General features: G+C 44.4%; 1 protein-coding gene across 1 annotated transcript in view; it reads left to right on the forward strand.

Moving 5' to 3' along the window:
• Positions 1–14829, forward strand: part of CSMD2 (CUB and Sushi multiple domains 2) — a 653863-nt gene that overhangs the window by 627673 nt on the left and 11361 nt on the right. The window contains 4 exon segments of the mRNA XM_055082266.1: positions 1739–1912; positions 2227–2300; positions 5108–5219; positions 5786–5965. Coding sequence (XP_054938241.1) covers positions 1739–1912; positions 2227–2300; positions 5108–5219; positions 5786–5965 — 540 coding nt within the window.

The raw sequence follows: 14829 nt of genomic DNA on the forward strand, positions 1-14829 counted from the left end.
CCCGGTTCCCCTGCATCGGCAGGCGGACGCGCAACCACTGCGCCACCAGGGAAGCCCCTGAATTGCTTTTTAACAATGAATTATGGTTATTGTTAAAAAAAAAAAACCAAAACTGTACTATATCCAAAAATACAAAGAAGAATGAACCCTCACTGAACCCTCCTTCCCAAAGACAGCCATAGTTAGGCTTGTCTTACTTCCACACAATCATTGTGCATTTCTGCATGTATAGCAGTATGTATGCAATTTTCTGTAAATGGTATTGAATCATGCTCTTCACAACTTGTATTCATTCACAGGCCATCAGCCCCTTGCTCTAGCAATACATACTAATCTATACATCATCATTTTTAATGGCTTTAAAGAATTCCCTTGTTATATATGCCACAACTGGTTTAATCTTCTCCTACTGGTGATGAAGTTGGGTTTCTCCAATTTAATCACGTTAGAAGCAGTTCTGCAATATATAGCCTCGAAAATAGCATTTCTTTATGCCTGTGTTGAAGTCCTAGGAGTGAGGATGCTGGGCCAACTGGTGTGCACGCTATACATTTTGATGCATCTAGAAACGGTGTCCCAGTTTACACTCCCACCAGCAGTTGATGAGACGATTTCTTGACTCACACCCTCATTAACAGTTGATTTTGCCAATATTCTTAATATTTACCGGCCTGAGGAGTTTAAAAGATATCTCATTGTTTTAATTGGCATCACATTGCTTCTTAGCCAAACTGAGCTGCTCTTTGTCATCCACTCGTATTTCTTATTCTTTGAGTTGCCTCTTCCTGGGTGTGGTGACTTCCAATTGGCTCAGCCTTTAACTGACTTCTGATTGCTCCGTCCAGACTCCGCAGCTTCCAGGGCCAGGCTTCCATTTGATTTCGCATCTGATTGTGAACCTCATGACTCTATGTAAAGACACACACACACACACCATAGCATAAAGAAGGTTCCTCATGCTTGAAGTGATGTCTTGGGGAACTTGGCCTTCCACAGTCAATTTTTAAAGATACTGTCTGCTGATCCGAATGAAATGGGCACACTCAGATACTGCTCACTGCAGGGTAAATACACAGTCCGTGGAAAGACATTTGTCAATACGCCTCAAGAGCTGCGAACACACTCAAACCCTTAAGGATAGTAAGTTCACTCCTAGAGAATTCCCCTAAGAAAATAATACAAGTTAAAGAAAAGCCATAAGTAACTTTACAATAATAGAAAATGCCTAATGTGAGGGTTATGATAATCATGTTACACCATCTCATTGCAAATTTACATAGCCAATAAGTGATAATGATACCATAAATCACGGGAAATGTGTACAGAATATCAAGTGAACAAAGCAAGGGTGACAGCGCCTGGACATCAGGTTTGCAGCCACGCACAAGTTTCCATACAACTGAACAAACACTAGAAGGGAGTGAGCACAGAAGTGAAAACAATGTTTTGGGTAGTACGATGATAGTTTATTTTTTCTCCATGTTCTAGACTTCCTGTAATGTTACTCTATTACATGGATATGGTTATTAATAAGCATTTGAATGTGGAAAGGAGAGGAGACACACAGCAGTGCTGAGGCAGGTGTAACCATTGACCCAGGGCTGCCCCACAGCCAGAGTTCAAGTGGAACCAAGAGGAAAGCAGTACAAGGACCAAAGGCTGGGTGGGGGTTCAGGGGGGCGAGCAGACTGAGTTCTAGAAAGCAGCTTGGACCTGCCCTTCTCCCTCGTCTTCCCAGCTGTGTTCTGCGGAGATCCTGGCGTCCCGGCCCGTGGCAGGAGAGAGGACCGAGGCTTCTCCTACAGGTCTTCTGTCTCCTTCTCCTGCCAGCCCCCTCTGGTGCTGGTGGGCTCTCCACGGAGGTTCTGCCAGTCAGATGGGACGTGGAGTGGCACCCAGCCCAGCTGCATAGGTGAGAGGTAACTGGGAGCACAGTGTCCCAGCTGGTGGGGCCCGAGATGATGAATTTTCTTCCCTGTCTTCATCGGTCTCATCTGCAAAAAGGGGCGAGCACTCCTCTAAGCTACTTAGAACAGGAGGTGAAGTAGCCAGAGCTCATGTGCTGCCGGGAGTCACCGTCAGCCGGGGCATGACTCGGGGGGAGATTCCCAAGGGCAGGGAAGTCGGGTCGTGATTCCATCCTCTATCCCGCATCTGTTTCTCAGAGTGAGCAGGGGCGATGAAAGCTTCCCTGACCATGGTCTGTTTCTCTGGTTTGCAATCCAGACCCCACGCTGACCACATGTGCGGACCCTGGCGTGCCACAGTTTGGGATACAGAACAATTCCCAGGGCTACCAGGTAATGAGGTCAACCGAGATTGGGCCTTTCTGCCTCCTTCCCTTCTTGTCACTGTCATCAGTCTCAGAGGACCCAGGGGCCTTCCTCAGGACAGCACTAGGGGGCATGAGACCTTGGAAGCTGGAGAGAGAAAGCAGCCTGCTTCTTCAAGCCAGGCTGCACAGCACGCCCCCTCAGAAACAGGCAGGCGTTGACACCAACCCGAGAAGCTGATGCAGAAGAACAGACTCACGTGTAGCTCCACGGGCACTTCCCAGCAGCCCCTTGTGACTGGGCCAGGGACAGAAATGAGAGAGACAGATGGACCTTCTGTCCCCAGGGCACCCATACCCTACGGGGCTCAGACAGGGTGGCGGGAGCCAGCAGGTGCCACATGGGAGACAGTCTCCTGCCCAGTGGGCCTGTCCCAGCAGGATACAGGCCCCAGGGACACATCTGAGAATGCGCTTCAAAAGGAAAGCATGTGGACAGCCTGGATGGGACCCTCTGAACAGAAGGAAGCAGGAAAGTACGGGCGTGTTCAAGGCAGGACCATGAGCTGGGGCCCCCAGTGTGCCCAGGGGATATCAGGGACTAGGCCGGAACTGGCGGGTTGGGATCGTACCTAGCAATGGGATTTATCAAATATTTACTGCCGTGAACTATTCTAGGCGCTAGGAGTACAGTGGGAACAAGACAGGCCAAGTGCCTGCTCTACGGGAGTTCCCTGGCTGGTGACAATAAATAAACAAGATCACTTCTGTGAGCGATAGGCACTGCACATGGCATAATATAAAAGGGTGTGACGAGTGGGGAGGGTGCTGCTTTAGGAAGCGGAGTGAGGGAAGAGGCCTCCTAAACTTGAACTGTGGCGCCCATGGTGGGAAGCGCCAGCCCTGTGCAGAGCTGGGTGGGCCTTCCCAGCAGAGGCAACGGCCAGGGCAGAGGAGCTCTCAGGCAGGGAACTTGGCAGGTTGCAGAACTAGGAAGCTGGCCAGCCAGCGGGTCGGGAACATTAAGAGAGAGGAGAAGGACATGAAGCCGAAGAGCTAGGCTGGGTTTGAAAACCACCTGGCACTGCCTTGTGAAGTTAAATATTCACACATCCTATGACCCAGAGTAAGCAACCCCAGAGACGCTCTCGTATGTGTTACCAAGAAATGAGAAGAATCCTGGTGTCGTCTCAGGATGGTTCATCACACAGCAGTGACAATTAAGGAACTATAGCTCCACACAACATGGATGACTGTTAGAAACATAGTATTGAACGTCAAAAGTGGTAGGATACTATTTCTAGAAAGATTAAAACCAAGAAAAATTTATATTGTTTAGAGATATATGTAGGCATATGTGATAGAATTATTTTTTAACTAAGCAAGGAAATGAAAGACACAAAATTCAAGAGACTGGTTTTCACCGAGGGGAGCTGCGGAACAGGGCAGGGAAGGAGCACGCAGATGACAAACATGTCAATGATGTTCTAACCCTTAGGTTGAGTGGTGGGCTCCACTTAAGGTGTCCATTTTATTATGATGATTCACGTCTGTATATGTGCCGTATATTCTTTTCTATGCACCAAATATCACATAATAAATTTTGAAAAGAGAAGGACATGGACCAGGTCATATAGGGCCTTGAGACCATGATAAGCATTTTGGATTTTATTCTAAATGTCATAGGAAACCATGTGAAGGTGACTTAATCTGATCCATCATTTGAACTATCACTCAGGACCCTGAGGAGAGGATGAACAATAGGGGTTAAGAATGGAAGCGCTTAGACAAATAGGACATTATTGCAGCATCTTGAGAGAAAGATGAGGGTGGCACTGAGCCGGAGTAGCAACAGTGGACACGGAGAGATGTGAAGGGGTCGGGAGGTATTTTGTTGGTAGAACCAAGAAGACTTCTTGAAGGATTGAATGGAGGGGTTGAAGGAAAGGGAGGAATCAAGGATGACTTGAATTTTTTGACTTGCACAACTGGGTGGATAGGAGTACCGTTTGCTGAACGAGGTGATGGGCGTGGAGGAAGGGAGCGGAAATTAGGTTTCACCTTGCGTTTCAGTTTGCTCCCAGAGGTAATAGAGACACGTGAGTGTTTTGAGCTGGGAAATAGTGTGATCCGAGTTGCAGTGTAGGAAGCTGATCTGGCAGCATCGTGCCACATGGATTAGAGATGGAGAGATGGAGCCGGTGGCTGCAGGGAATGTCACGTCAGACGGTGAGGGGCTAGTGGAGCAGAGGGAGGGATGCAGGGAGGGTAGCAATCCTGCTCAAGAGATTTTTTTACAAAGCATAGCTCCAGATTCTATAGGGGACGTGTCCTAAAAGAATTTCTAGATTCATGGAGGGAAGGGACACACACAGTAATATTCTACTTTGCACAGTTCTTCACATTTCATAAAATGCCTTCAAATCTACCCTCACATTTGAGTGTCACAACATTCCAGTGTAGTGTGGCAGGGCTGCTCATCCAACTCTACACAGGAAGGCTAAGGTGGAGAGAGTTTCGTGCAGCCTGGCATCCGGTGAGTAAATGTAGATGCCAGAACTCAAACCCAGGGTCTCCTGATTCCGGGTCAGGCACTCAGCCCCCCGCAGCAGAATATGATATATCCCACGAGAGTGTTGATCTGGCCCAGGGAATTGGGTGAGGCCTCGTGGAAGAGGCATAATGTAAGCTGCCTCAAGGGATAAATAAGATTTAATCGGGCAGAGAAAGAGGATGGTGGGTAGAAGTAATGTCGTGGGAAAGTAAGCAGTCACGTGACAGGTGTGAAGCGTCGCTGGATGGAAGGTGATTGTGGGAACTTCGTCCCGGCCACAGGTTGGAAGCACCGTGCTCTTCCGTTGTCAGAAAGGTTACCTGCTCCAGGGCTCCACCACCAGGACCTGTCTCCCCAACCTGACCTGGAGCGGAACCCCGCCCGACTGTGTCTGTGAGTGCAAACTACAGCCCAGACAACTCCTCCTGGCAACTCATAATCTCCCCCAGCTGGGCATCTAGGAGATGCTTGAGTGCTCCGAATGACAGAGAGCTCACAACTCCTCATTGGGACCAGTATTGGTCTCTTTGTACTTCTTACCCCTTGGAGCCCCACAGAAGATATTTACACACAGAAGCCTTTCTGATATTTGAAGGCAATTCCTATGCCTTCGCAAAAAAGAAAGAACTTTCCCATGGCAGCACATACTAACAACTACAAGGCCTGCCCTCAGGATGGAAGATTTCAGGCTTTTGACCATAATTACTCCTTTTCCCTCAGGAAAATTGCTGCAGGTTTAGGTTCCCCCAGGGTTGACTGAGCCAATATCCACACGATCTCCATCTTGGCCTCTCGTATAGACATCAAGGCAGGGGTGGGGCTGGGGCTGGGGAGGGGATGCTGGACCTGAAAGGGGCCCATAAGGGAAAGGAAGGGGGTGGTCCATCAAGGAACAGGGAAGTGGTGGAGAGGCCTCCTGGAGACCCTCGTCTCCCAGCAGCGTCTTCCCTGTCATCCAGCCCACCACTGCAAGCAGCCGGAGATGCCGACCCATGCCAATGTTGGGGCCCTGGACTTGCCCTCCATGGGCTACACGCTCATCTATTCCTGCCAGGAGGGCTTCTCCCTCAAGGGTGGCTCCGAGCACCGCACATGCAAAGCAGATGGCAGCTGGACAGGCAAACCACCCGTCTGCCTGGGTGAGTGTGCCCCCTCGGTGAGCTTCTCCAGGGTGGGGGGCCAAAGGGGACAGCTGAGCTTGAGTGAAAGAGGGCCAAAGAGAAGAAAGACATGTGATTTCCGGAAGCTGGAGCCTGCTTCTGATTTTCTGAGGTGTTGAGTCTAGGAGATGAAACCAGAGTAGTCTAAAGAGGCACAGAGTGAAGCCATCCCAAGTTTTACCTTGCTACCTTCTGCTTGAGCTTAAACACTCTGCCCAGTGTTAAGTATACAGTAGTCTAAGGATTATACTTAATCATCAGATGGAGAAAAGCTCTGTGTTCCACTAAACTGGAATAACACGTTATGCATATATGCATATCATAACCTTGATAAAACAGTACACAGATCCCTCAGGGTTACCGCGATGTCTCAGACCTCCCTCCCCCTCTTCTTCATTCATTTGTTCTCTATTTATTGAGCATTATCACTGTGCGTGGCTGTGCTGGGCATGGGGGATGGGGAGGTGAAAGACACAAACCCTGCCCTGAAGGAGCTCACATTCAGCTGTGGAAGACACACACATTATCAGATATAACAGTACCTTCAGGAACATAGAGATGCACTGAATGCTGTGGGGATGATGGGAAGGGCACTAATTCAGCCTAAGGGGGAGGGGAGAATCAGGGAAGGCTTCCTGGAGAAGGTAATCTGAGTCCAGTCTTAAGTAAAGAATCCAGCAAGGATAAAGGATGGGTTTGGTGCTAGGATGGCATTCAGTAAGATGTCTCTTACAGGTGCTGACCTCACCTCACCACATTCCAGGCATTGTTCTAAGTACTTCGTGTACTAACTCAGTCCTTGCAGTCATCCTATGAGGCAGGTGTTACTCATATCCTCATTTAATATATGAGGAAACTGAGGCACAGAGAGGTTAAGTAACGTGCCCCAAGGTCACCAGCTGGTAAAGGGAGAGAGCTGAGATTCAAACCCTGCAGGTCTAACTTCAGAATCCATGCTCTTAAGTACTCTGATGTCCTGCCCCTCAGAGAGGGAAGGCTTCAGGTTCAGAGCCTTTATCAGAGCTAGAATTTAATAATGTATTTTCATTGTATGAATTGTTGTAAATTTCTTTTATTTAGGGAAAGTAATATTTGTGTTCCACAAATGGTAGTGGTATAATTTTTCTTTTTTAGAGTACATTTAACTTTTAATTGTGGTAAAATATACAAAACATAATATTTACCATTTTAACCATTTTAAAGCGTACAATTCAATGGCATGAGGTACATTCACAGTATTGTGCAACCATCACCACTATCCATTTTCAGAATCTTTTCATCCTCCCAAACAAGAACTTTGTACCCATTAAACAATAACTTTCCATTCCCCTTACTCTCCAGCCCCTGATAACCTCTATTGTATTTCCTATATCTATGAATTTGCTGATTCTAGGTACCTCATGTTAGTGAAATCATATGATATCTGTCCTTTTGTGTCTGAATTATTTCACTTAGCATAATTTTTTCAAGGTTCATCCATGTTGTAACATGTTATTACTTCATTCTTTTTTATGCCTGAATAATATTCTATTGATGGATATACCACCTTTTGTTTATGCATTTGTCCATTGATGAATATTTCAGTAGTTTCCACTTTGGGGCCATTATGAGTAATGCTACTTTGAACATAAATGTACATGTTCTGTTTGGATATATGTTTTCAATTCTCTTGGGTATATATCCAGGAATAGAATAACTCAATGTTTAACAGTGTAAGGAACTGTCCGACCATTTTGCAGAGTGCTTTTACATTTACTTTACATTCCCACCAGGGGTCTAATTTCTCTACATCATCCTTGCCAGTACTTGTTATTGTCCAGCTTTTTGAGTATAGCCATCCTAAGTGGGTATAAAGTAGTATTACGTTGTGGTTTTCATTTACATTTCCCTAATGACTAGTAATGTGGAGCATCTTTTCATTTGTTTATTGGCCATTTGTGTATCTTCCTTGGAGAAAAGTCTTTTCAAATCCTTTGCCCATTTTTTAATTGGGCTATATGTCTTTTTATTGTTGAGTTGTAAGCACGCCTTTATGTCCTGTTGATTTCTTTTTTCCAGCTTTATTGAGGTATAATTGACAAACAAATTGAAATATATTTAAAGTATACAACATGATAATTTGATATACAGTGTGACACGATTCCGACTATCAAGTTAACACATCCGTCACCTCACATATTTATCTTTTTTTTTTTTTTGGTGAGAGCACACGAGTTCTACTCTCAGCAAATTTCAATTATACAAGGCAGTATTATCGACTATAGTTACCATGTTATAAGTAAACATCTTATAACTGAGAGCTTGTATCCTTTTACCAGCCTCTCCCTGTTTCCCCCTCCCCCCAGCCCCTGACAACCACTATTCTACTCTCTTTTTTATAAATTTGACTTTTTAGATTCCACATGTAAGTAGTAGCATGCAATATTTGTCTTTCTCTGTCTGGCTTATTTCACTTGGCATAATGTCCTCCAAATTCATCCATGTTATCACAGATGGCAGGATTTCCTTCTTTTTAAGGCTGAATAATATTCCATTGTATGTATACACCACATTTTCTTTATCCACTCATCCATCAATGGACACTTAGTTTGTTTCCATAGTTTGGCTATTGTGAATAATGCTGCAGTGAACATCTCTTCAAGACAGAGATTTCATTTCCTTTAGCTGTATAGAAATGGAATTACTGAATCATATGGTATTTCTTTTTTTTTTTTTTTTTTTTTTTTTTTTTTGTGGTATGCGGGCCTCCCTCTGCGCCCCGGTATTTCTATTTTTAATTCTTTTTATTTTATAGAATAAAAATCTCTATCCTTGTATTGGTTTACATTATTATTTTCTTCATTACAGAGAATATCTACTATTCATGTCTGCTCCTATAACAGCAGTCCAGCTTTTAAAAACTTCGTATTATTCCTTTACATAATTATGCATTAGATTTGACTATTGATCCTTTACATTTATGATTACACATTATCTATTTTTAGGAACCTTTACACTGTTACATTCCTACCAACAGGGCACAAGTATCACATTTATCGGTTTGTGTATATTGAACCATCCTTTCATCCCAGGAATAAATCCCACTTGATCATGGTGTATAATCCTCTTAATGTACCGTTCATTTGGTTTGCTAATATTTTCTTGAGGATGTTTGCGTGTATGTTCATCAGGGATACAGGCTTGGAATTTCCTTTTCTTGAAGTGTCCTTGTCTGGCTTTGGTACAAGGGCAATGTTTTGATTCCTTACACTTTATATTTTGTATATCTACTGTAGGTTATGCTTTGTGTTTTTCACGAAGCTTACATAACACATATTTACAACAGTCTTTTTTTTTTTTTTTTTTTTTTTTTTTTTTTTGCGGTACGCGGGCCTCTCACTGTGTGGCCTCTCCGGTTGCGGAGCACAGGCTCCGGACGCACAGCCATGGCTCACGGGCCCAGCTGCTCTGCGGCATGTGGGATCTTCCCAGACCGGGGCGCAAACCCGGTTCCCCTGCATCGGCAGGCAGACTCTATATGTGCCGTATATTCTTTTCTATGCACCAAATATCACATAATAAATTTTGAAAAGAGAAGGACATGGACCAGGTCATATAGGGCCTTGAGACCATGATAAGCATTTTGGATTTTATTCTAAATGTCATAGGAAACCATGTGAAGGTGACTTAATCTGATCCATCATTTGAACTATCACTCAGGACCCTGAGGAGAGGATGAACAATAGGGGTTAAGAATGGAAGCGCTTAGACAAATAGGACATTATTGCAGCATCTTGAGAGAAAGATGAGGGTGGCACTGAGCCGGAGTAGCAACAGTGGACACGGAGAGATGTGAAGGGGTCGGGAGGTATTTTGTTGGTAGAACCAAGAAGACTTCTTGAAGGATTGAATGGAGGGGTTGAAGGAAAGGGAGGAATCAAGGATGACTTGAATTTTTTGACTTGCACAACTGGGTGGATAGGAGTACCGTTTGCTGAACGAGGTGATGGGCGTGGAGGAAGGGAGCGGAAATTAGGTTTCACCTTGCGTTTCAGTTTGCTCCCAGAGGTAATAGAGACACGTGAGTGTTTTGAGCTGGGAAATAGTGTGATCCGAGTTGCAGTGTAGGAAGCTGATCTGGCAGCATCGTGCCACATGGATTAGAGATGGAGAGATGGAGCCGGTGGCTGCAGGGAATGTCACGTCAGACGGTGAGGGGCTAGTGGAGCAGAGGGAGGGATGCAGGGAGGGTAGCAATCCTGCTCAAGAGATTTTTTTACAAAGCATAGCTCCAGATTCTATAGGGGACGTGTCCTAAAAGAATTTCTAGATTCATGGAGGGAAGGGACACACACAGTAATATTCTACTTTGCACAGTTCTTCACATTTCATAAAATGCCTTCAAATCTACCCTCACATTTGAGTGTCACAACATTCCAGTGTAGTGTGGCAGGGCTGCTCATCCAACTCTACACAGGAAGGCTAAGGTGGAGAGAGTTTCGTGCAGCCTGGCATCCGGTGAGTAAATGTAGATGCCAGAACTCAAACCCAGGGTCTCCTGATTCCGGGTCAGGCACTCAGCCCCCCGCAGCAGAATATGATATATCCCACGAGAGTGTTGATCTGGCCCAGGGAATTGGGTGAGGCCTCGTGGAAGAGGCATAATGTAAGCTGCCTCAAGGGATAAATAAGATTTAATCGGGCAGAGAAAGAGGATGGTGGGTAGAAGTAATGTCGTGGGAAAGTAAGCAGTCACGTGACAGGTGTGAAGCGTCGCTGGATGGAAGGTGATTGTGGGAACTTCGTCCCGGCCACAGGTTGGAAGCACCGTGCTCTTCCGTTGTCAGAAAGGTTACCTGCTCCAGGGCTCCACCACCAGGACCTGTCTCCCCAACCTGACCTGGAGCGGAACCCCGCCCGACTGTGTCTGTGAGTGCAAACTACAGCCCAGACAACTCCTCCTGGCAACTCATAATCTCCCCCAGCTGGGCATCTAGGAGATGCTTGAGTGCTCCGAATGACAGAGAGCTCACAACTCCTCATTGGGACCAGTATTGGTCTCTTTGTACTTCTTACCCCTTGGAGCCCCACAGAAGATATTTACACACAGAAGCCTTTCTGATATTTGAAGGCAATTCCTATGCCTTCGCAAAAAAGAAAGAACTTTCCCATGGCAGCACATACTAACAACTACAAGGCCTGCCCTCAGGATGGAAGATTTCAGGCTTTTGACCATAATTACTCCTTTTCCCTCAGGAAAATTGCTGCAGGTTTAGGTTCCCCCAGGGTTGACTGAGCCAATATCCACACGATCTCCATCTTGGCCTCTCGTATAGACATCAAGGCAGGGGTGGGGCTGGGGCTGGGGAGGGGATGCTGGACCTGAAAGGGGCCCATAAGGGAAAGGAAGGGGGTGGTCCATCAAGGAACAGGGAAGTGGTGGAGAGGCCTCCTGGAGACCCTCGTCTCCCAGCAGCGTCTTCCCTGTCATCCAGCCCACCACTGCAAGCAGCCGGAGATGCCGACCCATGCCAACGTTGGGGCCCTGGACTTGCCCTCCATGGGCTACACGCTCATCTATTCCTGCCAGGAGGGCTTCTCCCTCAAGGGTGGCTCCGAGCACCGCACATGCAAAGCAGATGGCAGCTGGACAGGCAAACCACCCGTCTGCCTGGGTGAGTGTGCCCCCTCGGTGAGCTTCTCCAGGGTGGGGGGCCAAAGGGGACAGCTGAGCTTGAGTGAAAGAGGGCCAAAGAGAAGAAAGACATGTGATTTCCGGAAGCTGGAGCCTGCTTCTGATTTTCTGAGGTGTTGAGTCTAGGAGATGAAACCAGAGTAGTCTAAAGAGGCACAGAGTGAAGCCATCCCAAGTTTTACCTTGCTACCTTCTGCTTGAGCTTAAACACTCTGCCCAGTGTTAAGTATACAGTAGTCTAAGGATTATACTTAATCATCAGATGGAGAAAAGCTCTGTGTTCCACTAAACTGGAATAACACGTTATGCATATATGCATATCATAACCTTGATAAAACAGTACACAGATCCCTCAGGGTTACCGCGATGTCTCAGACCTCCCTCCCCCTCTTCTTCATTCATTTGTTCTCTATTTATTGAGCATTATCACTGTGCGTGGCTGTGCTGGGCATGGGGGATGGGGAGGTGAAAGACACAAACCCTGCCCTGAAGGAGCTCACATTCAGCTGTGGAAGACACACACATTATCAGATATAACAGTACCTTCAGGAACATAGAGATGCACTGAATGCTGTGGGGATGATGGGAAGGGCACTAATTCAGCCTAAGGGGGAGGGGAGAATCAGGGAAGGCTTCCTGGAGAAGGTAATCTGAGTCCAGTCTTAAGTAAAGAATCCAGCAAGGATAAAGGATGGGTTTGGTGCTAGGATGGCATTCAGTAAGATGTCTCTTACAGGTGCTGACCTCACCTCACCACATTCCAGGCATTGTTCTAAGTACTTCGTGTACTAACTCAGTCCTTGCAGTCATCCTATGAGGCAGGTGTTACTCATATCCTCATTTAATATATGAGGAAACTGAGGCACAGAGAGGTTAAGTAACGTGCCCCAAGGTCACCAGCTGGTAAAGGGAGAGAGCTGAGATTCAAACCCTGCAGGTCTAACTTCAGAATCCATGCTCTTAAGTACTCTGATGTCCTGCCCCTCAGAGAGGGAAGGCTTCAGGTTCAGAGCCTTTATCAGAGCTAGAATTTAATAATGTATTTTCATTGTATGAATTGTTGTAAATTTCTTTTATTTAGGGAAAGTAATATTTGTGTTCCACAAATGGTAGTGGTATAATTTTTCTTTTTTAGAGTACATTTAACTTTTAATTGTGGTAAAATATACAAAACATAATATTTACCATTTTAACCATTTTAAAGCGTACAATTCAATGGCATGAGGTACATTCACAGTATTGTGCAACCATCACCACTATCCATTTTCAGAATCTTTTCATCCTCCCAAACAAGAACTTTGTACCCATTAAACAATAACTTTCCATTCCCCTTACTCTCCAGCCCCTGATAACCTCTATTGTATTTCCTATATCTATGAATTTGCTGATTCTAGGTACCTCATGTTAGTGAAATCATATGATATCTGTCCTTTTGTGTCTGAATTATTTCACTTAGCATAATTTTTTCAAGGTTCATCCATGTTGTAACATGTTATTACTTCATTCTTTTTTATGCCTGAATAATATTCTATTGATGGATATACCACCTTTTGTTTATGCATTTGTCCATTGATGAATATTTCAGTAGTTTCCACTTTGGGGCCATTATGAGTAATGCTACTTTGAACATAAATGTACATGTTCTGTTTGGATATATGTTTTCAATTCTCTTGGGTATATATCCAGGAATAGAATAACTCAATGTTTAACAGTGTAAGGAACTGTCCGACCATTTTGCAGAGTGCTTTTACATTTACTTTACATTCCCACCAGGGGTCTAATTTCTCTACATCATCCTTGCCAGTACTTGTTATTGTCCAGCTTTTTGAGTATAGCCATCCTAAGTGGGTATAAAGTAGTATTACGTTGTGGTTTTCATTTACATTTCCCTAATGACTAGTAATGTGGAGCATCTTTTCATTTGTTTATTGGCCATTTGTGTATCTTCCTTGGAGAAAAGTCTTTTCAAATCCTTTGCCCATTTTTTAATTGGGCTATATGTCTTTTTATTGTTGAGTTGTAAGCACGCCTTTATGTCCTGTTGATTTCTTTTTTCCAGCTTTATTGAGGTATAATTGACAAACAAATTGAAATATATTTAAAGTATACAACATGATAATTTGATATACAGTGTGAAAGGATTCCCACTATCAAGTTAACACATCCGTCACCTCACATATTTATCTTTTTTTTTTTTTTGGTGAGAGCACACGAGTTCTACTCTCAGCAAATTTCAATTATACAAGGCAGTATTATCGACTATAGTTACCATGTTATAAGTAAACATCTTATAACTGAGAGCTTGTATCCTTTTACCAGCCTCTCCCTGTTTCCCCCTCCCCCCAGCCCCTGACAACCACTATTCTACTCTCTTTTTTATAAATTTGACTTTTTAGATTCCACATGTAAGTAGTAGCATGCAATATTTGTCTTTCTCTGTCTGGCTTATTTCACTTGGCATAATGTCCTCCAAATTCATCCATGTTATCACAGATGGCAGGATTTCCTTCTTTTTAAGGCTGAATAATATTCCATTGTATGTATACACCACATTTTCTTTATCCACTCATCCATCAATGGACACTTAGTTTGTTTCCATAGTTTGGCTATTGTGAATAATGCTGCAGTGAACATCTCTTCAAGACAGAGATTTCATTTCCTTTAGCTGTATAGAAATGGAATTACTGAATCATATGGTATTTCTTTTTTTTTTTTTTTTTTTTTTTTTTTTTTTTGTGGTATGCGGGGGGCGCGAACCCGGTTCCCCTGCACCGGCAGGCGGACGCGCAACCACTGCGCCACCAGGGAAACCCCGGTATTTCTATTTTTAATTCTTTTTATTTTATAGAATAAAAATCTCTATCCTTGTATTGGTTTACATTATTATTTTCTTCATTACAGAGAATATCTACTATTCATGTCTGCTCCTATAACAGCAGTCCAGCTTTTAAAAACTTCGTATTATTCCTTTACATAATTATGCATTAGATTTGACTATTGATCCTTTACATTTATGATTACACATTATCTATTTTTAATTCTTGAAGGAACCTTTACACTGTTACATTCCTACCAACAGGGCACAAGTATCACATTTATCGGTTTGTGTATATTGAACCATCCTTTCATCCCAGGAATAAATCCCACTTGATCATGGTGTATAATCCTC

This window comes from Physeter macrocephalus, chromosome 3 (assembly GCF_002837175.3).
Source record: "Physeter macrocephalus isolate SW-GA chromosome 3, ASM283717v5, whole genome shotgun sequence".
In the NCBI taxonomy this organism is placed as follows: domain Eukaryota; kingdom Metazoa; phylum Chordata; class Mammalia; order Artiodactyla; family Physeteridae; genus Physeter; species Physeter macrocephalus.